The sequence below is a fragment of the Pseudorca crassidens genome, chromosome 15 (assembly GCF_039906515.1).
Source record: "Pseudorca crassidens isolate mPseCra1 chromosome 15, mPseCra1.hap1, whole genome shotgun sequence".
Taxonomy (NCBI): Eukaryota; Metazoa; Chordata; class Mammalia; order Artiodactyla; family Delphinidae; genus Pseudorca; species Pseudorca crassidens.
In genome coordinates, this window is record NC_090310.1 from 197,573 (window position 1) to 221,537 (window position 23,965).

At 62.7% G+C, this 23,965-nt stretch overlaps 1 protein-coding gene across 4 annotated transcripts; it reads right to left on the reverse strand.

Annotated features, from left to right (window-relative positions):
* Nucleotides 1-2,259: 2,259 nt before the first annotated feature.
* PDGFA (platelet derived growth factor subunit A) lies at nt 2,260-22,560 on the reverse strand. Of its 4 annotated transcripts, none has more exons than XM_067705245.1 (8): nt 22,542-22,560; nt 21,317-21,446; nt 19,793-19,889; nt 15,011-15,115; nt 11,074-11,261; nt 5,426-5,552; nt 4,991-5,106; nt 2,260-3,017 (listed from the first exon to the last, which is right to left on the reverse strand). In XM_067705245.1, the coding sequence occupies exons 2-7, from the start codon at nt 21,377-21,379 to the stop codon at nt 5,078-5,080; spliced, it is 609 nt and encodes a 202-aa protein (XP_067561346.1). In that variant the 5' UTR covers nt 21,380-21,446; nt 22,542-22,560; the 3' UTR covers nt 2,260-3,017; nt 4,991-5,077. The 4 variants fall into 4 exon arrangements, with proteins under 4 accessions (XP_067561346.1, XP_067561345.1, XP_067561344.1 ...); XM_067705244.1 differs by lacking the exon at nt 22,542-22,560 and adding an exon at nt 21,842-21,941; XM_067705243.1 differs by lacking the exons at nt 4,991-5,106; nt 19,793-19,889; nt 21,317-21,446; nt 22,542-22,560 and adding an exon at nt 16,243-16,658.
* Nucleotides 22,561-23,965: the final 1,405 nt, after the last annotated feature.

Genomic DNA, 23,965 nt, shown 5'->3' on the forward strand with positions numbered 1-23,965 from the left:
CCGCCCAGTCTGCGCCCCAAGACTCAGGAGCAATTTGTACCCCATGGAATGAACAGAGTGGCGAGGCCTGGGTGGGGGGTCATGAGGCCTGCAGAGGGCACAGAGGAGAGGCCGGGGGTACTTCCCAGCCAGGCAGGGCCCAAGGCCCCCCAGGCTTCATACTTCACTCTCAGAGAGGACGGGGGTGGGGAAGGGTGGGGTGCCGCTTCTTCGGAGGGCAGGGGGCTGGGGTGGCACAGAGGTGGGCGTGCTACAAAGTGCGGGTGACAGGTGGCCACGGAGGGTCTGGGACACGTCCCCGAGTTGCGGGCACAGCCCTGCACTCGTGGTTTTGTTGGGGCTGCCACAGACAGCCCTGTGTCCACAGCATCCTCCCAGCTCTCCAACTCAGCCCCACGCAGGCATCCCCCGACCTCCTGCCCACCTCTGGCAAGGCCACAGGAGGGACCTTGCAGGAGGCCAGGCATCGTGTGCACAGCCTGGGCAGACAGCTCTGACAGGCCCTCCAGATGAAGTCCAACTCCCCGCTGCACAATTTCACTCCTGGATTCCCCCTCCAATAAGCTTTCTGCCCCCCAGCCCTTCTTGAGCTCTGCTTTGGGGGCCCAGGTTAAGGCTCCACCCAGCACCCCACTGTATAGCCACATCTTTGAATGGCGCCCCGATTCCTTAGGGGAACCTCTCCTCCCCACTATCTAGTGCTTCCAGTGGAATTCCACCCACACACACATGGGACAAGGGAGCCGAACCAGCCGAGGGGGCCACCTGAACCCCTCAGTGGTTGATGGGGCGCAGGTAGGCTCGCCTGGGGCCCTCAGGAGTCCTCGGACTGGACGGGCGCCAGGCAGCCACCAGAGCTGAGGCCGCAGGGCCTTCTGCCATCATCTGGGAATGGGGAGCTGGCCCGAGACCCTCCGTTCTGTGTGACACAGTGACAGCCCCCCCACCAACATCCTCCAGCACCACCGCCAAGGCCCTCCTCCCCTTCTGGGACATTCCTCCTCCCCAAAAGCACACGAGGCCTTTCTGCGCCATCGCTTTAATGGACAGACCATCCATCAGATGGCTTTGCACAAAGAAAGAAAAACTGAGCAGTGTTCTCAGCATCTCACGGGACGTAAATACACAGAGCACGTTTATACATCTAGCATCAGACACGTATCCGCAGCACAGCGTCGAGCACGGCGCAGCCCCAGGGCGCCAGCCACGGGGCTGGAGGCAGCGGGCATCCCTCACAGCACCTGCACAGGGGGCGCTCCCCTGTGGGGGGCCGGGGCCACGCCACCTGCGCCCACCCCCACCCCCACGCGCTCTCGCTGAAAGGCGTCACGCTGCAGCCGAGACCACACCCTGCAGATGCGCTGAAGACGCTCCTTTACAGAATCTCCATGAACAGCTGAACCCCGGGGACACTATCACCAGAGATGATCCCACGGCAACAAAGGGATCCTGACGGTCTCAGGAGCCCTGAGGCAATGAGGACAGGAGCAGTAGGCCGCGGGCGACGTAAGGCTGACCGTGTCCACTGGTACACACGCAGACACCGCGGTCAACGCGCTCTGTGGGGTCAGGTCTTCCTCGTCCACTCGGCGTCTGAGGGGATGCACGGCTCCGCCTCCGTGAGGCCACGTGCGCCAGCAGGACAGCTCCTTTGGCCGGTTCCCGTAGCTTCTGGAATCCCACGGGCAGGCCTGGGATCACCGGCCAGCCCAGGACGCTGTCATCTCCCAGTCATCACCCGGGAGCTCCAGCACCCGGGCCCCGGGCCATGGGCCACGTGACAGACAGGGCACGGACTCGGCTACGCAACTAGAAAAACGTGGCCACAAATGCTTTTCACATGTATGCATTTTGTTGGTGGGTTTGTTTTTTCCTTTTGGTTCAAAAAAAAACATGGCAGGCTCTCAGGTATATAAAACTGGTAATATTAGACAAAAATACAAACTTCACCTTTACAAAAAAACAAAATCCAAAAAACAACACACACACATAATTTCTGTTGAATACACGTAAAGCGTAACATCTTACGAAAAATAAAGAGTTTAGGTTCTGTCCAAACACCAGCGGCAGCAGCAGGGAGCAACCCTGGGCAGCCACTCCGGAAAGCCACATCCCCAGGCCTGGCCGCAGCAGGTGGGAGGGACTCAGGGCAAGAGGCCTGGGGACGGCATGTGATTGGTTCACGCAGTTCTCTCGAAATGGCTTAAATTAAAAAGTGAGTAAAATGGGGCAAGGAAGAAACACGTGAAGGCAGAAACATTTAGGAAATGATGCATAGGTGGGTATACCATGTTTATTTTAATACATCTCATTTGTTTGCATCCTGCTAGGAAAGGTACCGTCCCACCGTCCTGACTGTTACTGCAGCCTGGTGTTATCGGTGTAAATGTCATCCAAGAGATAATTAAAAAAAAAAAAAAAGCTAGGCAAAGAGTAGAAAGGAAAGCTTAATAATCACTTTATGGTGTAAAAAAAAATCCACTTAAGGCTCTCAGGAAGGTTTCTGTATAGACTTAAACACTACAGCAAGGAGATGTGGTTTCCGAGACATTCCTGGCTCCTGCGTGCCCCTGCAGAGCCCGGCGGCATCCGATCGCAGCCTTCAGAAAGCAGGCTCTGTGTCCTTGGCCAAAGCACCTGTGACCACCCTGGAAAGAGATCCAGTCTGCCGAGACGTCTGTCACTTCCATCCCTCGGGGCGTCCCTCCATTCCGGCAAATGTTTAGATATTTTTGTGAGTGAGTTTTGTTTGTCATGTTTCGTGGTTTTGTTTGCTCTCTTTTTTTTGACAAGGAAGCTTCTTATTGTTTCACCGAGTGCTACAATACTTGCTTTGATGTCACATAAACAACGTATACTGTCTCTTTGTTCTCCAGAGTGTGCATGGAGACAGTTTTCACGGAGGAGAACAAAGACCACGCTGGCAATAAGCACCGTACATAGTAGGTTCAGGAATGTAACACGCCATGTACATCCGTGTCCCGGAAAAGGGCTGCTGGCTGATCCTCACCTCACATCTGCAGGCAGAGGGGAGAGACAGACGCTGAGAGGCCACGAGCACACACACCGCTGAGTGACGTCGATTGTGTGAAACATTTAAGCCAATCAGGGGTGTGCGCACACGCGCGCGCGCACACACACACACACACACACGCCTCGTGGCAAGTCGTAGGATTCAGAGCTTTTATTAAAATTTTCAAATCAAATATGCCTCATTACCCTTTCTGTAACATCCTGACCAGAATTGGGACTAGGCTCTTGGGATCTCACAGTACACAGCTTCATAGCAAACCCCATTCTCCCATTGTACAGATAGGGAAAACTGAGGCCCAGAAAAGTTCTTATGCCTGTCTCCTCACCTTCTTCTTTCTTCCAGCCTACAGCTTGATGTGATTTCTGGAGATCCTGCAGCCATCTTGGGCCATGAGGCAACCCTGAGGATGGATGCCACCAGCAAGACAGAGGGGTCTCTGTGACCAGGCAGAGCTACACTGAGCTGAGCTAAGAGCAGCTCTTCCCCACCCTACGTCGCCTGTCTGTTGCTCATCCCAACACTTGTACCACCACACGCCCACAGCCTGAACGCTAGCAGGGAGGCAGGGACGCCTGCCCCTCCCTTTGGGGTATCAATCATCAGCTAGCCCATGGAGGCTAAGCCCAGTGGTCATAAACTTGGCAGCACAGGCAGGTATAAAACCAGCCCCTGCACCACACCCTGGGGACCCAAAAGCCAAGGCTGAGCAGTCGTTTTGGGGCTGCTTCAAGATCTGTCCATGTGGACCATTCCTCCCCAGAGGATCCTCCTGAAGGGACGTGACCTACGGGCCTCAGAAACTCCTGACCTGGCAGCGTTCTGCAGTCACACATCACTCAGCTGGAGCCTGGGCTCCCGGGCACCTGTCTCCAAGAATTCCTCTCACAACTATTTGTTTTGGATGCCATGGGCTCCCACATGCCCAGAAGCAAGGACCAGGCTCTGCAGAGCCAGACAGGCCAACACGAAGGACCAGGAAGGCTTAAAACTGCCTCCTCCATGGTTGCCCACAGCCACTTTCTCCTGGGAAGCCCCTCTGAAAGACCACCTTTCCCAGGCCCCCTTACAGCAGAGGGGTGGCCAATGAGATCAAAGCAAAAGTCACTGGGTCCTTTCACCATTGTCCCCAGTCCCCACCATAATCTTTCTTCCAGGCCTGGAGTGTAACGTGATTTCTGGAGCTTTGGCAGCCATCTCGGGTCATGAGGCAACTCTGAGGATGGACACCACTAGTCCTGGAAAGAAGTGGGTCTCTGAGACTGCCATACATGCTCTGGTCTCCCTACCTTATCTCAACCCTTGTTTCTGGCATGTTATTAGCAGCCAAACACAACTGCCAACACAGTAGCAAACAGCCCTGTACGTTTACAAAGCATTTTCAGACAGGATCTACTCAGCCTTCAACAATCTTCATCTGTAATCCCTCTAAGCCTCAGTTTTTTCATCTGTCAAAGGAGGTGGGTAACCTGTCCGAGGTGATCCCAGCGAGTAAACGTCAGAGCTACCCCACTGCTGCTCAGGGAACCCAGATCACTCCGCTTGTGTGATGCCTTTGCCTCCCCAATCAACAAGGACCAAAGCCAGAGCAGGGGCCCCGGAGCAGGAGGGAGCCATGGGCCAGGTGTCCCGAGCAGCGGGAGGGGAGGGGTTGGGGATGGGAATGCGGAGACCCGCAGCCCAGCCAGACAGCAGAAGCTCGCGGACGGATCAAGGCCAATCAGGGCGCGTCCTCGCCTTCGGGGTGATTCGCCGAGTGATCAGTCGCTGCGCCTCCCACCCCAGGACTGCGGCATGGCCAGCGGCCGGCTCCTACCTGGTGGACCGCGTTAGGTGGGTTTTAACCTTTTTCTTTTCCGTTTTTTACCTGACTCCCTACGCCTTCCTGTTGACAGAAGGGCAGGGAGGGTGAGAGGGCCTAAGGGAGGGCTGTGGGGTGGAAACTGAAGCCGTAAATACCTGGGGTGTTTGTCTTTCTGTAAAACAACTCGATGGCGCTGGCACGGAGACACTTCCTGGTCCCCTCAAGCTGGCCCAACACGGCGGTCATGACGCCGGGCTGCTCTGGGCAAAGTCTGCCCCGGGGGAGGCCAGGACCCTGACTGGCAACGCCGCGGCCAGCGCCCACCACCCGCCGGGGACAGGGCCCTTCCTCGGCCGCATCTCACCCGCTCCCCCCACCAGCTGGGCGGGTGACTGGACCCGCACAGTGGCCAGACCTCCCTCCCTCCCCAGCAGGTCCCAGGCCACAAGGGCAGCTTAGTAAACGGGCCTTGGCTACAGCCCCCGATCCCGCCTCCCCCACCCACCCACCCACCCACCGAGCCCGCCGGACGCGGCCGCAGAAGCCAGGCTCCGGACCCTCCGCTGCAGCAGCAGGACGGCGCCCCTTACCCGCCTCCTCTTCCCGGTGGCCGGGGCTCGGGCTGGCGCTCGCGCACGTGCATTCCAGGTGCTCCTCCAGCCGCACCTGCACCTCTTTTAACTTTGGCTTCTTCCTGACGTACTCCACCTTGGCCACCTGCCGAGACAGCGGCCTGCTATGGACAAGCGCATGCAGCCCTGGGGGTGGGGAGGTGCCGGGCCCCACCCGGGGTGCGAGCAGCCCGACTGCTGACCTCTGGGCTCCTCCCAGTGGGAAAAGCAGGGTTTTCAGGGAGGAAACAGCAAGCTCTGGTGCGGCATTTGCGGTTTGGTCCCACTTTTTGTTTAATATTTATTTATTTATTTGGCTGCGCCCGCGTCTTAGCTACAGCACGCAGGATCTTTTAGTTGCAGCATGTGAACTCTTAGTTGCGGCACGTGGGATCTAGTTCCCTGACCAGGGATCGAACCCAGGCCCCCTGCATTGGGAGCCTAGAGTCTTGGCTACGGGACCACCAGGGAAGTCCCTGGTCCTATTTTAACTTAAAATAAACCTGAAGGGCTCACACACGCCAGGAGAAGGCCCGAAGGGATGCACTCAAGGTGGGAGCTCTGGGTGAAGGAAGGTGTTTGCGCCCACGTTTTAGGGACATCTGGGACAATGTGTACTTGCCTATCAGCAGCTGAGGAGCAGGGCTACTGCTCGTGGTCTGCGGCTCGGGTGTCGCCCTCCCTCCTGTCCCCCCGAGGCCCGCGGAGGAGCGCGCAGCCCTCGGGGCTCACAGGGAGGCTGTCGGTCTGGACGCACATTCTGGCCTGCCATAGACTCCAGACGAGAACCCCTCGGCCACCTGACGTGGGGCCGGGCCCAGCCCTGCAGCCTTGCCCGGGTCCCAGTTCCCGGGATGGCCCTCAGGGACACCCACTCCACCCCTCGCCGTTCTCCCGGGGAGACAGGCAGGAAGGGAGCAGAGCCCACCCAGCATTCACCCTGGGCACGTGGAGGCCCTGGGGGAGCCTGGCTCGTGGTCCAGAGCTGGCCAACGTGAACGGGACCCCGGGCCCCGAGCAGAAGCCCCCAGCCCAGGGACAGTCCTTCACAAAGGGCCTGGAGGCCAGAAGATGGGGGACCCCCGTCCAGGCCCAGCACGGCCACGTGGCTACACCTTCTGGGCACCTCCCCGGTTTCCTCTGCGGGGAAGGTACGAGGACACAGGGCCCCAGGCACGGGGGCGGGCTTGCCACCCACCAGACAGACCGGCCATGGGACCCGTGCACGGTCCAGCGGCGCTGTCCCCCGTGGGCCCCTTGGTGAAGGGCACATGACACCAGCTGCTCAAGTCTTTAGAGAAAAGTCTTATTTTTCTTATCAAAGAAAAACAAACAGGAATTTTCGGTGGCACCTGCTTCTGGGCGTGCAAGGGTTCCAGGCCGGTCAGGCACCTCTGTCTGGCCAGGAAATGGCTACATTTTCTCCCCCAAGAACACGCTGTGAGCATTAAATTCTCAAAAGCGTCCTGCACAATAGCCAAGGCCACAGATCAAGACGCTGACACCCTTGGGACCCCATCCCACTGCCTCGGGCCCCAGACCCATACTGGAGCCTACTGGGGCCCCACATCCCCCCCTCCTTCCCGCTGTTTGTCTTGGGAGCCTGGGCTGCACCTGAAAAACCTGACATTCAGATTCCCCACCACGGAGCTGCTGTGTCACGAACACCCCACCCGCATGTTCCCGGAGCAGACCCACAGGAGACGCCATCCAACAATGCCGTCACCCTTCCAAGCAGGGCCTTGAGTTCCTGCCGCTCACTGGCCCCCCGAGCTGGGCTGCTATGAGGCAGGACGCCCCCAGGAGGGCAAGGGAGAGCCATGCCCTGCAGGGGACCCCCCAGATTATCAGAGTGCCACCCAGAATAAACACCAGTATCTGCTGAACCCCACGTGCCAGGCCTACCCTGAGAGGGCACAGCAGCGGCTCGCTTTACAGACAGGGAAACTGGGGCAGCATGAACAGGGCTTGTTTCCCCAGAAGGAGGCCTGGACTTGGAACCGGCAGAGGCCCTGGGCTCACCGCTTAGCCGGGGGGACACCCTGAGTCTACTGGGTGAGGGCTCTGGGGCTCCACGGCCGACTCCTGGGGTCACGGCCAACAGACCTCGACCTGGCTCACAGGCGGTGGTCCTCCTCCAGGCCCGGCTTAGGGGCCACAATGGCACAGAGAAAGCGACCCAGCTCCAGGGCCTAGAAGCATGCCCACCTTCCAAGGCGCTGGCCTCCCTGACCGCTAGGGCTCCCCCCGGGCAAGGGTAGGGCATCCCTACCCACCAGAGGGGAGGGACTCTGGGGCCCTTTACCTGAGACTCACTGCCACTGCCACTGCTTTCCCCCCAAAGCCCCAAACTAGCTCCCCAAACAGCAATGGCTCATGGGGCCCCAGCTGGGACCTCCCACCCAAAGCGACCCCCCAGTCCAATACTGGGTGCAGAGACCCATTACTGGACATCCCAGGTGGACACGCCAGACCCACTTTCCAGAAGCCTGAGGTCTAGCAAAGCAGAGCTGCAGACGACCACCCTGGGCATGACCACAGAGCTGGGTCCAGGCTTCTGGAGGCCTGGCCCACGGGCTGCCCTGAAAGCAAATGGAGCCCGACACCTCCACCGTGTGAGAGGCTGGAGGCCCGCCCGCAGGTGGGGACATGGCTGCTCAGAGCTGCTCCTTCACCCCGAGCCACTGCCAGCCCGGCCCGGGGTCTGCACTGCGGGGAAGACCCCAAGCGCTGACCACGCTGAGCAGAGGGCAGGGAAGTCGGCCCCCGGGACCCCTGCCCACCTGGCAACGCTGGAGGGTCTGCAGGCGTGCCGGGGCCCGCTCCAGATGCCACCCCGAGGGCAGGCCCTGGAGGGCCAAGGCCGCCAGCGAGCTGTGGGCACAAAACGCCTCACGGAGGTCACGGTGGGGAGCTGGGGGGCGTGTCCTGACCCAGGGCCTGGGGGCTGCCTTCAGCTGAGGACACCTTGCGCCGTTCGGCCACCTGGGCCTCAGGAGGGCAACCACTCCCGACCTCACCGTTATCTCCCTCCAATAAGGGGCGCCTCTGACCGTGCACGACCCGGAGGGCGTCATCCCTACCGACCCCCAGCAGTCATCACACCGCACCCAGCCTGGGGTTCCCAGGGGCCCCCTCCCTGCTCGGCCTCAACCCCGAACGGAACAGGAAGGGCTCCTGGACAGGCTGGGGGGCCAGGCCAGCCCCCACAAGGGGCCTCCTGTTCCCACTGGCCTCTGTCTCCTCTCTGCCAGAACCCCCAGTGTCTGGGGCTGGATGTTTTCCTGCCAACCTTCGGATGGGTGGGCAGGGAGGGGATGCCTTCCCTGAAGAAGGAGACGGAGGAAGGGGACCGGGTCTGAGGGGGGCAGGGCCTCCGATGTGGAGCCAGGCTGCCTGGCCCCTGGCTGCAGGACTGAGCCCTCTGGGCAGACAGAGGCCCATGGGGGAGCCCCGGGTCTGTGCCCAAGCGGAGGTGGACCACCCATCCTCACCCACTGTGCCGCTAGGATCCCCGAGGAGCTCTGCACACCTACCCGCCCTCAGGGTGGACCAGGGCAGAGAGGCGGGGTTAATGCCCATCCCAGGACCGGACACGCCCTGGTCCTCACACTGCGGGAAGCCGGGGTGGGAGCACTGGGGGATCCCCAAAGGCTGGAGCCCCCGAGCAGAGAGCCCCACTCCCTTCCCGCTCCCCTGTGCCTCCAAGCCCCTGTCTCATGCCCTAAGGACAGGCCCCAAAGCCCACCTGCAGGACAGTCTAATCTTGGGCACCCCACCCCCATGCCCAAGAGAGAAAGACCTCAGTTACCCAGCTTCTTGGGGCTCATAAGACCCCTCCAACACGCCACAAGCGAGGACCCCCAGACCCAAGGAAGCAGAGGCGGGCTGGCCGGGCTGGCGGCAGAGACCCCACAGGCAGGGCGGTTAGACCTCAGTTTCCTCCTTTAACTGAGGAAGAGGAATCAGCGGGGGCAGTGGGGATGCAGTGCTGGGCTGGGGGCCCTACCGCCCGAGTCTGGAGCCCTGAGGCGGAAGCCGGCGCCCCAGGCAAGCACTCCAGGGGCAACTCAGCCCCAAGGGCAGCGTCTGCCTGAGACCGTGGGGCAGCAGGCGCGGAATTTGCTTACTCAACACCCAAAGCACGCAGAGGACCAAGTCCCCAAGGTCAAGTGAAGTCCCAGTTACAAGTCTAAAGTGCTTCCCACGTGCCGGCTACAGGGTCCTTAACCCCGCACCTCACTCGGGGGCCAGCGGCCGGCTTGACAGGCCTAGACTCACTGACTCACAGGGGATCTGAAATCACTCCTAGTGGAGAAATGAATTCTACTGCACCCCACAAGCGAAGGCCTCCTTCCGGGAAAGATGGACCCCCTGCCACTGGAGGCCCAGCTGAGAGGGGGCGGGGCTGCTCCTCGTGGAAGGTGCCAAGTCCACGCCCCCAGGGTCACGTGGGATCATGACCCACCCAGAGCCAGCTTCCGGCAGGCGGGGGGGGGGGGGGCAGCCCCTCCTCTAGACAGGAACCCCCCCAGAATTCTCCAGCCTCAGCCACACTTCGGAGAAGCCAGGAGACAGTCTAGAAGCCTCCCTCCAACCTGCCCTTTGGAAAAGAGAAAGACTGACACCCAGAAGCAGGGACCCTTGCCTCCAAATAGCAAGGCCAGCTGCCCCCATGGGAGTTCCACAGTCCCAGAGCCTGAGTCCCAGCGCCTCAGACCCATTCCACACGAGAGGCAAGTGCAGCCGGAGGGGAGCAGGCCAAGGCCGGGAAAGGCTTCCAGCCACCGGGCCAAAAGCCAGGCCCCAGTCTGGCTGCCCAGTGACCCGAGGAAGCAGAATCTTCCCCAGGACTCAGCGGAGGAGCTCCTGGACGTGTCATGTGAGCCTGACCTCTGTGCATGCCCCCGGTGCTGCCCTCAGAGGTCATCACAGCCAGCCCCCTGCCTGGGAGAGGGCTTCATGGCAAGCACTGGCCATGTGCTGGCTCCCAGGGGCCCCAGGAGGGCGGCGAGGACATCCAACCCAAGCCATGGGGCCTGTGGGTCTCCAAGTAAGAGTACACCCCCCGCAACAGGGGTGCGGCCTGACCCCCAGCACCTCAGCACCCCCAGAAGGACCCTTCTGGCTAGCACTCCACTGACACACACGTCCAGTGGAACGGGGGCGCCCTCCCAGATTTCAGACAGGGACGGAGGTCCAGCATGGCAGGCAGAGCGCCTGGCCCCTCGCCTGAGCCCACCCGACCCCCAGCCTCCCCCCCACCAGGTCCCACCCCAGCGCTCCCTTCCTGTCTCCAGCAGGGTGAGGCCCTGAGGGGCCCACCAGCCCCTTGCCGTGCACCACAGCCCACACTGAAGTGCTCGTGAGGCCTCTCCAGGGCCTGGAGGAGACGTCAGGCAGCTCCCAGCTAAGTCGCCGGACACCTCGCGAGACCCGTTAGTGAGGCAAACAACTGCGACACGAGATCCAAACTTGCTTCGCGTGACCGACCATGACCCAAGCCCCGGCTCCACCCCCGGCCTCGGTGCGCCTGTCAGAGAAACGGGAGCGTCCTCCGGCTCAGCAGCATGCCGGCCGCCCGGCTGGGTGGGGCTACCCCTGGGGCCGGGGCACGCCGAGCTCACCTTGACACTCCGGTGGTGGACGCGGGACGGTTGGCACTTGACACTGCTGGTGTTGCAGCAGCCGGTACAGCGCTTCACCTCCACGCACGGGGGCCAGATCAGAAAGTTGGCAGACGTGGGGTCCACCTGGCTCCGAGGTATCTCATAAATGACCGTCCTGGTCTTGCAGACTGCGGGGGTGGCTTCCTCTGCAGAGGCAAGAGCCCGGTGAATGTTCTGGAAGCCCCAGGGCTGCGGCAGCGCCCAGGGGCCCAGGCAGGAGCATCCCCATGGCCCACAGCTTCCTCCAACAGGGCCTGCCACACAGCCCCCGGTCCAGCAGAGGCAGAAAGACCCCAGCCCCCAACGGGTGCACCTGACTGGCCCAGAGATGAGCAGGGGCTTGAGGAGACCCTGGGGAAGGGGGCTGTGGGGAGCCCACCCTGGGGGCGGAGGGCTGAAAATCCCCCAACACCCCGGGGGCTCACACAACCCCTGCAGCCAGCACAGAGCAGGGACAGCCGCCTTCACCCCAGTGCCAGGGGGCAGGGGGGCGGGGGGGCGGTGTCTCACATGCCCCCACCTCCTGAGGGCCCCCTCCTCCTGCATGTGCATCCTCAGTGGCCTCTAGGGACAAGCCACCAAATCAAGAGGGCTGGGTGCTGGGGGTCTGGCCGACCCAGTGGGGGAAGGGGCTCCACTCAGCGCCCACCGGCTACAGGGGCCTGGGGAGTCCAGCCAGGCAGGGCCAGAGGTGGAGCCAGGGACAGGGACCTTCAGTCTAGCCCTAGCTCTGCTCACAGGCACCCCTTTCATCTGCAGCAGAACAGGCACCCATCGAGGATCCTGCAGCCCGAGCAGAGCACCTGGCCGTGGAGATGGGAACACACGTTCACAACAGCCCTAGCAGAGCACCTGGCCGTGGAGCTGGGAACACACGTTCACAACAGCCCTACCAGAGCACCTGGCCGTGGAGCTGGGAACACACGTTCACAACAGCCCTAGCAGAGCACCTGGCCGTGGAGAAGGGAACACACGTTCACAACAGCCCTAGCAGAGCACCTGGCCGTGGAGAAGGAAACACAAGTTCACAACAGCCCTAGCAGAGCACCTGGCCTCGGAGCTGGGAACACACGTTCACAACGGCCCTAGCAGAGCACCTGGCCTTGGAGATGGGAACACACGTTCACAACGGCCCTAGCAGAGCACCTGGCCGTGGAGATGGGAACACACGTTCACAACGGCCCTACCAGAGCACCTGGCCTTGGAGATGGGAACACACGTTCACAACAGCCCTAGCAGAGCACCTGGCCTCGGAGCTGGGAACACACGTTCACAACGGCCCTAGCAGAGCACCTGGCCGTGGAGATGGGAACACACGTTCACAACGGCCCTAGCAGAGCACCTGGCCGTGGAGCTGGGAACACACGTTCACAACGGCCCTACCAGACCACCTGGCCTTGGAGATGGGAACACACGTTCACAACAGCCCTACCAGAGCACCTGGCCTTAGAGAAGGGAACACACGTTCACAACAGCCCTAGCAGAGCACCTGGCCGTGGAGATGGGAACACACGTTCACAACGGCCCTAGCAGAGCACCTGGCCGTGGAGCTGGGAACACACGTTCACAACAGCCCTACCAGAGCACCTGGCCGTGGAGCTGGGAACACACGTTCACAACAGCCCTAGCAGAGCACCTGGCCGTGGAGAAGGGAACACACGTTCACAACAGCCCTAGCAGAGCACCTGGCCGTGGAGAAGGAAACACAAGTTCACAACAGCCCTAGCAGAGCACCTGGCCTCGGAGCTGGGAACACACGTTCACAACAGCCCTAGCAGAGCACCTGGCCGTGGAGATGGGAACACACGTTCACAACAGCCCTAGCAGAGCACCTGGCTGTGGAGATGGGAACACCCGTTCACAACGGCCCTAGCAGAGCACCTGGCCGTGGAGATGGGAACACACGTTCACAACGGCCCTAGCAGAGCACCTGGCCGTGGAGCTGGGAACACACGTTCACAACGGCCCTACCAGACCACCTGGCCTTGGAGATGGGAACACACGTTCACAACAGCCCTACCAGAGCACCTGGCCTTAGAGAAGGGAACACACATTCACAACAGCCCTAGCAGAGCACCTGGCCATGGAGATGGGAACACACGTTCACAACAGCCCTACCAGAGCACCTGGCCTTGGAGATGGGAATACACGTTCACAACAGCCCTAGCACAGCACCTGGCCGTGGAGATGGGAACACACGTTCACAACAGCCCTAGCAGAGCACCTGGCCTCGGAGATGGGAACACACGTTCACAACAGCCCTACCGGAGCACCTGGCCGTGGAGATGGGAACACACGTTCACAACAGCCCTAGCAGAGCACCTGGCCGTGGAGATGGGAACACACGTTCACAACAGCCCTAGCAGAGCACCTGGCTGTGGAGATGGGAACACACGTTCACAACGGCCCTAGCAGAGCACCTGGCCGTGGAGATGGGAACACACGTTCACAACGGCCCTAGCAGAGCACCTGGCCGTGGAGCTGGGAACACACGTTCACAACGGCCCTACCAGACCACCTGGCCTTGGAGATGGGAACACACGTTCACAACAGCCCTACCAGAGCACCTGGCCTTAGAGAAGGGAACACACGTTCACAACGGCCCTAGCAGAGCACCTGGCCGTGGAGATGGGAACACACGTTCACAACGGCCCTAGCAGAGCACCTGGCCGTGGAGATGGGAACACACGTTCACAACGGCCCTAGCAGAGCACCTGGCCGTGGAGCTGGGAACACACGTTCACAACGGCCCTACCAGAGCACCTGGCCGTGGAGAAGGGAACACACGTTCACAACAGCCCTAGCAGAGCACCTGGCCGTGGAGATGGGAACACACGTTCACAACAGCCCTAGCAGAGCACCTGGCCGTGGAGAAGGGAACACACGTTCACAACAGCCCTACCAGAGCACCTGGCCTTGGAGATGGAAATACACGTTCACAACAGCCCTACCAGAGCACCTGGCCTTGGAGATGGAAATACACGTTCACAACAGCCCTACCAGAGCACGTGGCCGTGGAGATGGGAACACACGTTCACAACAGCCCTAGCAGAGCACCTGGCCGTGGAGCTGGGAACACATGTTCACAACAGCCCTAGCAGAGCACCTGGCCGTGGAGATGGGAACACACGTTCACAACGGCAAACGCCACCCGGGGAGGGCCCGCTGGCCTCAGCTAGGGATCATTTACCCACACACCACGCCCAGAAGTAAAAGCTATAAAATCCATATTCTTGGAGAAAATAAAGCTCGGACAGAGGAAGTCACATGCCCAAGGTCACACGGGGGATGGGCAGCAGTCGGGACCCACAGGTGGCAAGGGAGTCGGTGGTCACACGCCCTCCAGCTGCGCCCCGGGGCAAGATCTTCCCTCAAGGCTGAGCCTGAGGCCCCAGGAGACCCCCACCAGCTAATCACTCCTAAAGGGACCAGGCAGACCCGGGGTTGCTCCGCGAAAGGGAACAAACCCTGCATGGGGGCCGGGGGGCCAGGTCTGAGTGGGCTTGGGGCCCTGGGAAGGGCCCACCAGGCCCAGCACGGCTGTACCCACTGCTCTGCGGCGCAGCTGGGAGCACAGTGTGCTGCACGTTACGAGCTGGAAATTAAACACGACCCGTCTTCCAGCGAGGCTGTCTGCAGCGCAGGCCCCAACAAGACCGGGCACTTCAGGAATTTATGACGGCTCCCCCCTCCTGGAAACTCTCGGCCCAGGCCAGGCCTGCAGCAATGAGCAGGGAGGAGGGACGCGCACGGGACCCTGAGCAGGCTGTGCCTTTGTCTTACAGAGAAGAGAAGGGACGGATCCCCCGAGGCCACGGTTGGGGGAATGGGGGAGAGGGCAGGCCCCAGAGCCCCTCCCGCAGCCCCCCACCGGCCCAGCAGTCCTGGGGCTCACCGATGCTCCTTTTCCTCCGAATGGGCACAGGCCGCTTCTCCAGCGCATGCTTGGCGCCATGGCCCCCGTGGGCTCTCAGGCTGGTCTCCAGAGGCTCCTCGGCCCCTGCAGGTAGAAACAGGAGCTAGCGACCGGCCGCCCACACCTGCGCACCCAGGGTCTGTCCAGCAGCACGTCCCTCCCCAAACCAGACGGGGTCCCTCCACACCCACAAGGGGGCTTCAAGATGTGCACAGGATGAGACTCCCAACTGCCAGCAACGTCCTACCCAGCCCCACGCAGCTGACACGAGGTCCCCGACACACGTCACCACGAAGCCGAAGCCGCAGGCCAGTGGGGAAGGGGCTGCAGCCGGCCTGCCCCACGGCTCCTCCTCAAGGAAGCGCAGGTGAGGGCTGAACCAGGTAAGGAGGCACCCGAGGCCAGCCCTCCCTGCCCAGGAGACCAGAGCCGACAGGCCTGCTGCTGCCAGCTGGACAGGGGACCTTGGACAGCGGGCTGGACAGCGGGCTGGACCGAGGACCAGCAGGGGCTGCTGCCGCGACTTGTGCACTGCACGTGTCTCCTCCCCCACTGCCCTCACTTAAACCAACCCTCGATGAGCATCCTGGCCGTCGAGGGGCGTCGGAAGCAAGGCCAGACTGGGCCTCAGCCAGACCCCACTGGTCCCTGAACTTAGCCCACTGCGAGGAGGAGGAGGACACGAGAACCGGGAGTGGGGAGTCAGGAGTCTGGGTGCCTGTCGGGGGGACACAGCTTTCAGGAACGAAAGTGCTTTGCCATCCAAGTATCTAAGGCCTGCAGAGCAGCGGCCTCAGAGCCAAGGTCACAGCTGGGCCTAGTCCCCCGGACTGGCCACAGTCCCCTCGGTACGCACACCACCACCCTCTCTGTCCCCAAGGCCCCCAGAAAGGGGGTGCAAGAGACACAGTCCTGCCACCTGCCATCTGGCCTGACCCAGCCCAAGGACAGCACCTGCACCTGGATGAAGTGGGTCCCACTTGACCTCCCCACCCTGGCCTCCAGACCCACTGGGGGATCGTCCCACTTCTCCTTTCTGTCACTGCCTCCCCCATAGATACCCAGGGGCAACAGGTCCCGAGAAGGTGCACCCCAATAGTCAGCAGCTGCACAAAGATTCCCCCTCTTGCCACCCCCCCACCCCAAGAAGCTCCAGTGGTATCCTGGCCACCAGCTCAGACCAGAGGCCCACTCCTCGGTGCCCGGCCCACCTAGGCCTTGGTGACTGTCCACACACCCACAAGTCTGGAACCTGCACTCATCGGAAACGGAGCACAAACGGGGCAAACGCGGTGGGAATGCAGAAGACATGCCTGCCTTGAATGCCGGCGTCCAGGAGAACCCAGCTCTTCCCTCAAAATGACTCAATGTTCCACTGCCACTAATTTTTTTTGAGACCCAAAATAAGATCAGAACAGAACTACTCATGCAGTAAGAATTTCCCATCAACCAACTGTTACAAGAAACATTTTTTCATGAAAAAGTGACATTATGAGTCATGTCCTGGTGGTGGCCATCTTGCCATCGCCAAACCCAGAAGCAGCTGGTCCATCCTGAGCTTCTAAGAGAAAATGGAACGGCAGCAACCCGGGCTGCACCCCCGCGCCTCACTCTAGCCAGGCGACAGCCGCCTGCTGGGATGTCAAGGCACCCCGTGTGCAGTAGGTGTGCCGCTTCTTCACCGCGGAGGAAACTGAGGCCTGAGACGCGGAAGGACAAGCAAGGCCAGCGGCCAGCAGGAGACCCCAGGGGCCCGTGGCCAGACCCAGACCGCCTTCCGCCCAGGCCTCTCGCCCCCCAAAATGAGCAGAGAAGACACAGCCTCCTCCCAGTCCATCGACTGTCCTGAAACCTGAACCAGGGACTCGATCTCAGTCAGGAGTAGAAAGAGCTCCCGGTCAGACAAGCTCAGCCACTGCCCCATCGAGATGGGTGGTCTGGAAGCCCAGCTCGGACCCGCTGACGCGGAGGCAGCCCTCTGATTTACGCAGGTCGAGATGCAACTAGTGGGGACTCCCAAGAGAAGCCCACGCGTGAATCATGCCCTAAAACTGCTCTCAGAACAGTTAATCAACGGCTTTCCCTTTTGCCTGTTATGCACACACGTCCAAAGGATGGGGAGCCGTCCTCCAGCCATCAGTCCTGGAGGAGCGTTAATGGCCGAGACGGGATATTTATGTATCGGTTACTCAATGACCACGGGCGCTGGGCCAGGCTGCTCAGAGAACAAAGCTCCCAGCTCCCGCCACAGCTCCGCTGAATGGCCTGCTCTCAGCACACCCGACACACAGGCCACAAACTTCACGCTACTGGCCATTAGAAGACCACATGCTGGTCTCTCCACCCAAAGGCCACACGTGAAAAACCAACTGCCCGGTCCTCGTGCACGCTTGCAACTCGCAGGCGCTGGCACAGGAATCCACCGCCTCGGGGCCTCCAGCGCAGCTCCTCACCTGTAAAATGGGAACAAGGTCCGGCTACAGGGAGGAGGCCACGCCCCACCTGCCAATCACACAGCCCAGCCCACTTGGGAGGAGCCACTCTGTTAAAGGAGCCTCTTTCCTGCTTCCTGGGCATCAGCCTGGAAGAGCCCCCTTCAGAGTTTCAAAGAAGAGTAAGGACACCCAGAACAACGGGTCTCCTCCGCACCCAGCCCCCTCCTCACTGACCCCAGACCGGCCTCTGACCGGACCTGGTGGGGAGTGCTGGGCCTGGAGGGCAGCTTAATCCTCCAAGCAATGACCCCACAGCTGTTTGCAACCTTTCTTTCCTAGCAGCCAGCTCCGTTTCTACTCTTCACGTTGAACGGAAACAGAAGTCGGGGAGGAGACACCCCCCGCCAACCCCCCAAAACAAGCTACAGAAGCAAACAGCTCAGGTCAGAGCTTCCATATCCGTGAAAGGGGGGCTGACCAGGATGGAGGAGACCCGCTTTGGGGTGTGCATCACAAAGGGTCAAAGGGTCCCAGAGGGGCATGGCTGCTGAGCAAGGGAGACCCTGAGGCCCCTCCAATGTTCTCACCCCCGACGTTTCCCAGGCACTAGGAGTCCCACTCTCAGACCCCAGATCTTCTGACGGGCCGGGGGTGGGGGGTGGGGGGGAGGTGATCCACTCTCTCCACCCCCTGGGGCAGGAGGGAGCCGGGCTCCCGGGGGCTTTTATAAGGGGGCAATTTGAAGCCAGCCCGGAGAACCGGCTGGTGCACCCTTACGTTTTCTGTTTGGACCCTCCAAGGAGGCGGTGGACCCAGAAGCCCCCAGGTCAAGAACGCTATCAGCGTGACCCCAGAGCTGCAATGCTAAAAGCATTCATGGGTGGGGGGTGGGGGAGAGGCGGGGCTGCGGAGACCAGAATAAGAATGGCCCCAGCAGAAAGTGAATGGCCCATTTCCCAATGGCAACCCAAAGCTGGTCCTGCAAGGAGGCCCAGCCTTTCCCAGGCCTCTCTTCTGCCAGCCAGAAAAAAACCTCTCTGGGAGCCAGTCTCCCCACTTTCCCCAGTCCATCAGGGAGCAGCAGAACGCAGGCAAGTGTTCTCCTCGGCTCACCAAAGCCAAATCCTTCCCCCCAGGGTTACACATCAAGGGGCCAGATCAAAATCCCCCCCTGGCCCAACTCTGATCTCCAAGTGAAATTCTACCCCCTTCCTGATAAGGATCACCCAAAGGATTTCCTGGGTCAAGAAACTACAGAAACCGTCGCCCTCGCTGGAAAATGGTTTTGGCATGAAATGAAAATAGTTCAGGCCTCTCCACCACCATAATTAGGTACAAATTTCCAAACGACTAGACCATGTGATTTTACTTAATTCCCCCGCCGCCCCCCTCTTTCAGAGTAGTTTGCAGTGAGAGAAAAATCTTCATTTCACGTAAAATTCTTCCAACCGACTCCTACTGGCTTCAGCGGCTCCATCTGACAAGTTCATTGGGGAACTCTTTTAATCCCGTCAACAGTAAGCTCTCCGATTTGAGCATCTCCCCAGCTAACTCACACTGGAGCTCCTGCCACAAAAACGTGGGCCAGAATCCTTGTCCTCTAGGAAGGGCCTCCCTCTGGTCCACACCCAAGCGCAACCACCCAACATCATCGGGCTCCCGGCCCAGCCAACCTGGGCCCCTCACCACCTTTGCCCACCTGGGGCCAGTACCCTGCCACTGCCACTCAAAGGAGCTTCAGGGTCCTCTTGTCGAAGAAACTGTTTTCTAAAGTGGCTCAGCTCCAGAGCCTGTGGGAGAGCCCCAAAATAGTCCCCAAACAGCAGATGTGTCCAAGGCGCGCCTTTTTATTGGCTCATGAAAACAGAAAGACAAGGGCCTCCTACAACCACAAAGGCCCAGCCCCACGTCAGGAGCGGGGCAAGTTCGCGGGGATGACAGAGGGGCCCAGCCGGGGGGCACCGGTGCACGCCTACCCGACCGGCGCCCGGGGCCTGGGCCGCACACCTGGCCGGGGCGCCGGCGCCCTCTATGCGGCTGAACTTTCTGTGACACACTGGGCATTTTCCTTAAGTGCAAAAACAATCCCTGGGCGAGCGAGCAGCCCTCGGCTGCCGCCGGGAGAAAGTGGTGATTGGAAGAGAAACTCCTGACTCATCCGCCTGGGCTTTTATGGCCCGGGATTGGATTCTGACCTTTCGGTGCGCTCCTGCTCGGCGCCTGGCCCGGCCCGGACGCGGGAGGCGGCGCGGGGCGCACATACCGCCTGCCCGCCTGCCCGCCGCCCGCGCCCTCCCAGCGCGCCGAGGGGAGGGGCGCGATTTACCTACGGAGTCTATCTCCAGGAGTCGCTGGAGGTCCCGGATGCTGTGTATCTTACTGTGCGCCAGCCTCTCAATGACCTCGCGGGGGATCTCGGCTTCCTGCAAGCAGAGCAACACGGTCAGCGCCCCGGGCCGCCCAGAGCGCCTGGTCCCCGGACCGAGGTTGCCCCGCCCCAGCGCGCGCGGGCGCCTCGCACGCAGGCCGCCCGACCCCCAGCCCGGGCCCTGGAGCCTGAGGCCGGGGTGCGGCTGGGTGAGACCCCCATTTCTCCGTCCCCAGCCATGTCTGCCCTTGCAAAAAGAAAGCGCTCCCCACCATTAAATTAAAAAAAAAAACCACTCGGCCCCTCCGCCCCGGGGTGTCGGTTACAAGAGGTCTGGGGCAGAGAGGGGCCCAGGGAGTTGCTGATCTAACAGTGAAATCAACATCTAGGAAGATCAAGTTGAAATGCGTCACGGATGGGCGACGAAAGTCACGGCAGCCCTAACACTTTAATCCACCCTGGGGCTTAAATTTCACACCCAGAATCCCGAGCCGAACCTGCGGGGGAGAGGGTCTCTCGTCAGCACACACGCGCACGCACACACACACACACACTCGCCCCACCCCGGGCTCCGGCCCAGCCGCGGCCCTAGCGCCGACTAAGACGCCCCAAATCCAGCCGCGGCTGGGAGGGGCTGCCAGGGAACTTAAGGGTTAATATCTACCTCTCACAGCTCCGGGTCCCAGCCCAGACCACCCCCACCACTCGGCCTCCCCGCCCCCCCCACCCCACCCCCCGCCAACCCCGCTCCTTCCTGCTTTTTAAAGCGAGTCGCGGGTAGCTGGGGGGTCTCAAGCACTAAGTTCCCACGACGGGGCGTAGAAAGTCATTCATCACAGCAGAGCTCCCGGGGATTCGGAATTCGAGATTGGGGGCTGAGGGTGGGGACGCGGGCGGTGGGAGGGCGAGGGCGCCTGGCCCGGCCCCGGCTCGCCTCGCTCAGCCACCTGTAAGCAGGCCCCGGGCGGGCGGGACTGCGCTGGCCCAGCCGCCCCTCCGGGCATGGGGACCGGGAACCTGGGTCTGCGGCTCCGCGCTGCCCACCCTGCCTGCCGGGGGCTCCCGCCGCAACCGCCCCTACCTGTTTGTCGGCGGCTCTTCTACCTTCCCTGACTCCGCTGGCTCACACACACACCCCCTTCCGCGCTCCCCGCACCCCGATGCTGCATTGTCCGCCGCGCCCCGGATTTCCCTCCTCGGAAAGGAGCCCGCGCCCCCCGAAGTTTCTCCCCACTCGTCCACCCAGCCGCCACTCCGTCCCTCCACGGCAGAGCGACGCAACACGCTGGAAACTCACCAGACACACTTAGGCATGGCAGAAAATAGAACCCAGTTGGGAAAATTTAAAAATCGACCACGCTAGCAGAAATCAAAATGCGCTCTGCAGAGCCCCAGAGCCCGGGCTCCTCGGCCCGCGAGCGGCCGCAGGGGGCGTGCGCAGGGGGAGTCGGAGAGAGGACGGGGCGCGGGGGTGGCACCCACCTCGGCCAGGGCACTGGCGAGGTATCCGCAGCCGAGGAGCAGCAAACAAGCCCAGGTCCTCATCGCGTCCCGAGGCGCTGGCGGCTCGGCGGGGTGGCGAGGCCGCGGGGCGGGCGCTCCAGCCGGGCTCCTGTGGCGGCGAGATTCAGTACCATCCCTCAGGGAGCGCGGCCCGGAGGAGGGTGGCGCGGAGAGCAGGGAGCCGACGGAGCGCGCCAGGCGCGAGCAGCGAGTGCGGAGAGGCAGGCAGCGCCACCGAGGAGGAGGAGCAGGGAGTGCGCGCTCGCCGCGCCCGCCGCGCCGGGAGCCTCCTGGGCCGCCGGGTAGGGGGTGGGGACGGAAGGGGCGGAGGGCGGGGGCTGGGCCTCTTCCTTGGTGCGTTCCCGGTGCTGGCCGCCGCCGCGCTCGCTCCCCGGCGCTGGCTCTAGGAGCGACCAGGCCGGTAATTCTGCATATTTGCGGGCGTCAGCCCCGAAAGGGACCCCGGAGCGAGGCTGGAGCCGCTGCCGCCGCACCACCCATCACCTGTCTGGACACCCGGCCAGGCCCGGCGCGGGCTCGCGCTCTCCCTGCGGGCTGCGGGCGGCCCTGCGCGCCCGCCGCCGGCCCCGCGCTCGCCTCCGGCCTCCTCTAGCCGCCGCCGCCCGGCCGGGCACGGCACGGCCCAGCACGGCGCGGCCCGGCGGCCTGCGTGCGCCCCTCAGCGGCGCGCCCTCGGCTCCGGCGCCGCGCTCCGCCCTCCGCCGGCCCGAGCCGGGCAGAGCCCGCGGCCGCTCCGCCTGGCAGCCGCCGCCCGCCCGGGGCCTCGCCGCGCGGGCCTGAGGGCGGGCGCAAGGCCGAGCCGCCGCCGCCGCCGCCGCCGCCGCCGCCGCCGGCGGCAGGAGAGGAGGAGGGGCGCGGGCAGGCCCGGCTCGCCGGAGTTGTGCGGGCTCCGCAGGGCGCGCGTGTGGAGCCGGCCGGCGGCGGGGAGGGGGTTATAGCGCCGCCGCCGCCGCGCCCCTCCCCCGCCCCCTCCCCCTCGCCTCCCCCGGATTCCGGGCCCGCGACCCGCACCTCGGAAGCGTGCGGGGGCCGCACGGGCCGGGCAGGGCCCGGCCGCCGCCGCCGCCGCCGCAGTGAGCACACACGCGCTCACGCAGGCAGTAAAATCCATTAAGGCCCCGCTCCCGGCCCCGAGCACAGCCGCCGGGGCTCCCCGCGCACCCCCTCCCTCGAGCTTGCCCACCCTCCAGTGCCAGCTGCAATCCTGCAGCACCGGACGGGGAGGGGAGGAGGCCGCCGCAGAAGTGCCGCCGTCGCCGGCTCGCCTCTCTCGGGCCCCAGCGGCGGCAGAGGGCAGCGCCCAGAACTGCTACGCCAAAAAGGGCAAAAGCGAGCCGGCCCCCGCCTCCCGCCCCCCGCCCCGGCGCTCCGGCTTCTTTCCACAGTTTGGATCATGGGCCCCTGCCTCCCCCTCTCCATAAAAGGAGGGGGAGTGAGTCTCTGGTGAGAGGTGGGGCGGGTTTAGGGGTGCGTCTGGGGCACTCACCTGGCGGCTGCCACGCGCCCCCGCCCAGAATCCGATGACTGGGGCGTCTGACTGTGGAGCCTCCACCCACAGTCCACGAGGGGAGAGCGCCCAGGTCGGAGGAGGGGGCTGCAGCGTGCCTCGTCCCCACCCTGGGACCCCTCATCCTCCAAGTCCCTGCTGCCTCGTGGAAAGCCGGGCGGCGGCCTGAGCCGGGAACTCGAGGGGTTGGAAGGCAAGGAAAAGAAAAGAGCCGCTCATGAGGCACCCGGGAGTCTGAGCCTCCCGCGCCGGGATCCGCTGGGCGCACAGAGCGCCACCTCCGGCCGCGGCGCCGCACAGAGCGATGCGGGGGAGAGACGCGAAGGAGGCCGAGGCCTGAACTGGGCCGGACGGCTCCCCCGCCACCAAAGGGCGATGCGCCGGGCTGGGTAGATTCCGCCTGCCTAGACCTGGAGGGATCGCACCCCGGCGGCGGGTCCCTCGAGGGGGCGGACGAGCCCCGGTATCGCCTAGAGGGGTGACGTGCCAAGCGACCCCGAACCTAGACGGCGAGGCCGTTAGAGGCGAGGAGACTGCGGAGCGGTGGGCGGCCAAAGGAGAATTCCGCCTGCCCTAGCCCTCCACCCCCACGCCCCCATCCTGTGGATTAGGCCCTTGCCCGCCGCGGCCGCCCTCCCGCCAAAGGCAGTAAAGGCTCAGCCCCGCAGGCGGTCTTTCATCCTCGGCTCGGCCGGCTCTGGCATTTCAAAGGCGGAGTCCAGTGGGCGCTTGGGGGGCGCTCGCCTTCCCCCGAATTCCTGGGGGGAGGGGTGGGCCCCTCCTGCGATTCCCAGTGGGCCGGGGCTACCAGCGCTCTTCCACTGGCCTCCACACACCTGCAGCCCCCCAACGCACCTGCCTCGTCTACCGTAGCCCCACCTGCGACCTCCCCCGTCAAGCGCGCTTTCAGGGGTCAGGATGAAGGATGACCGAGGCAGAACTAGGGAAACCTTGGAACCGTTTAAAAGCGCGTTAGAGCCAGCCCTTGTCCACCCAGGTGGACCTCCATTGCTTCGGAGGGAGACCACTGGACGGTTTCTGGACGGCCGCCAAAAGCACACTGCCAGGACTCAGGCTGCACCCCAAGCAGAGCCCTCCGT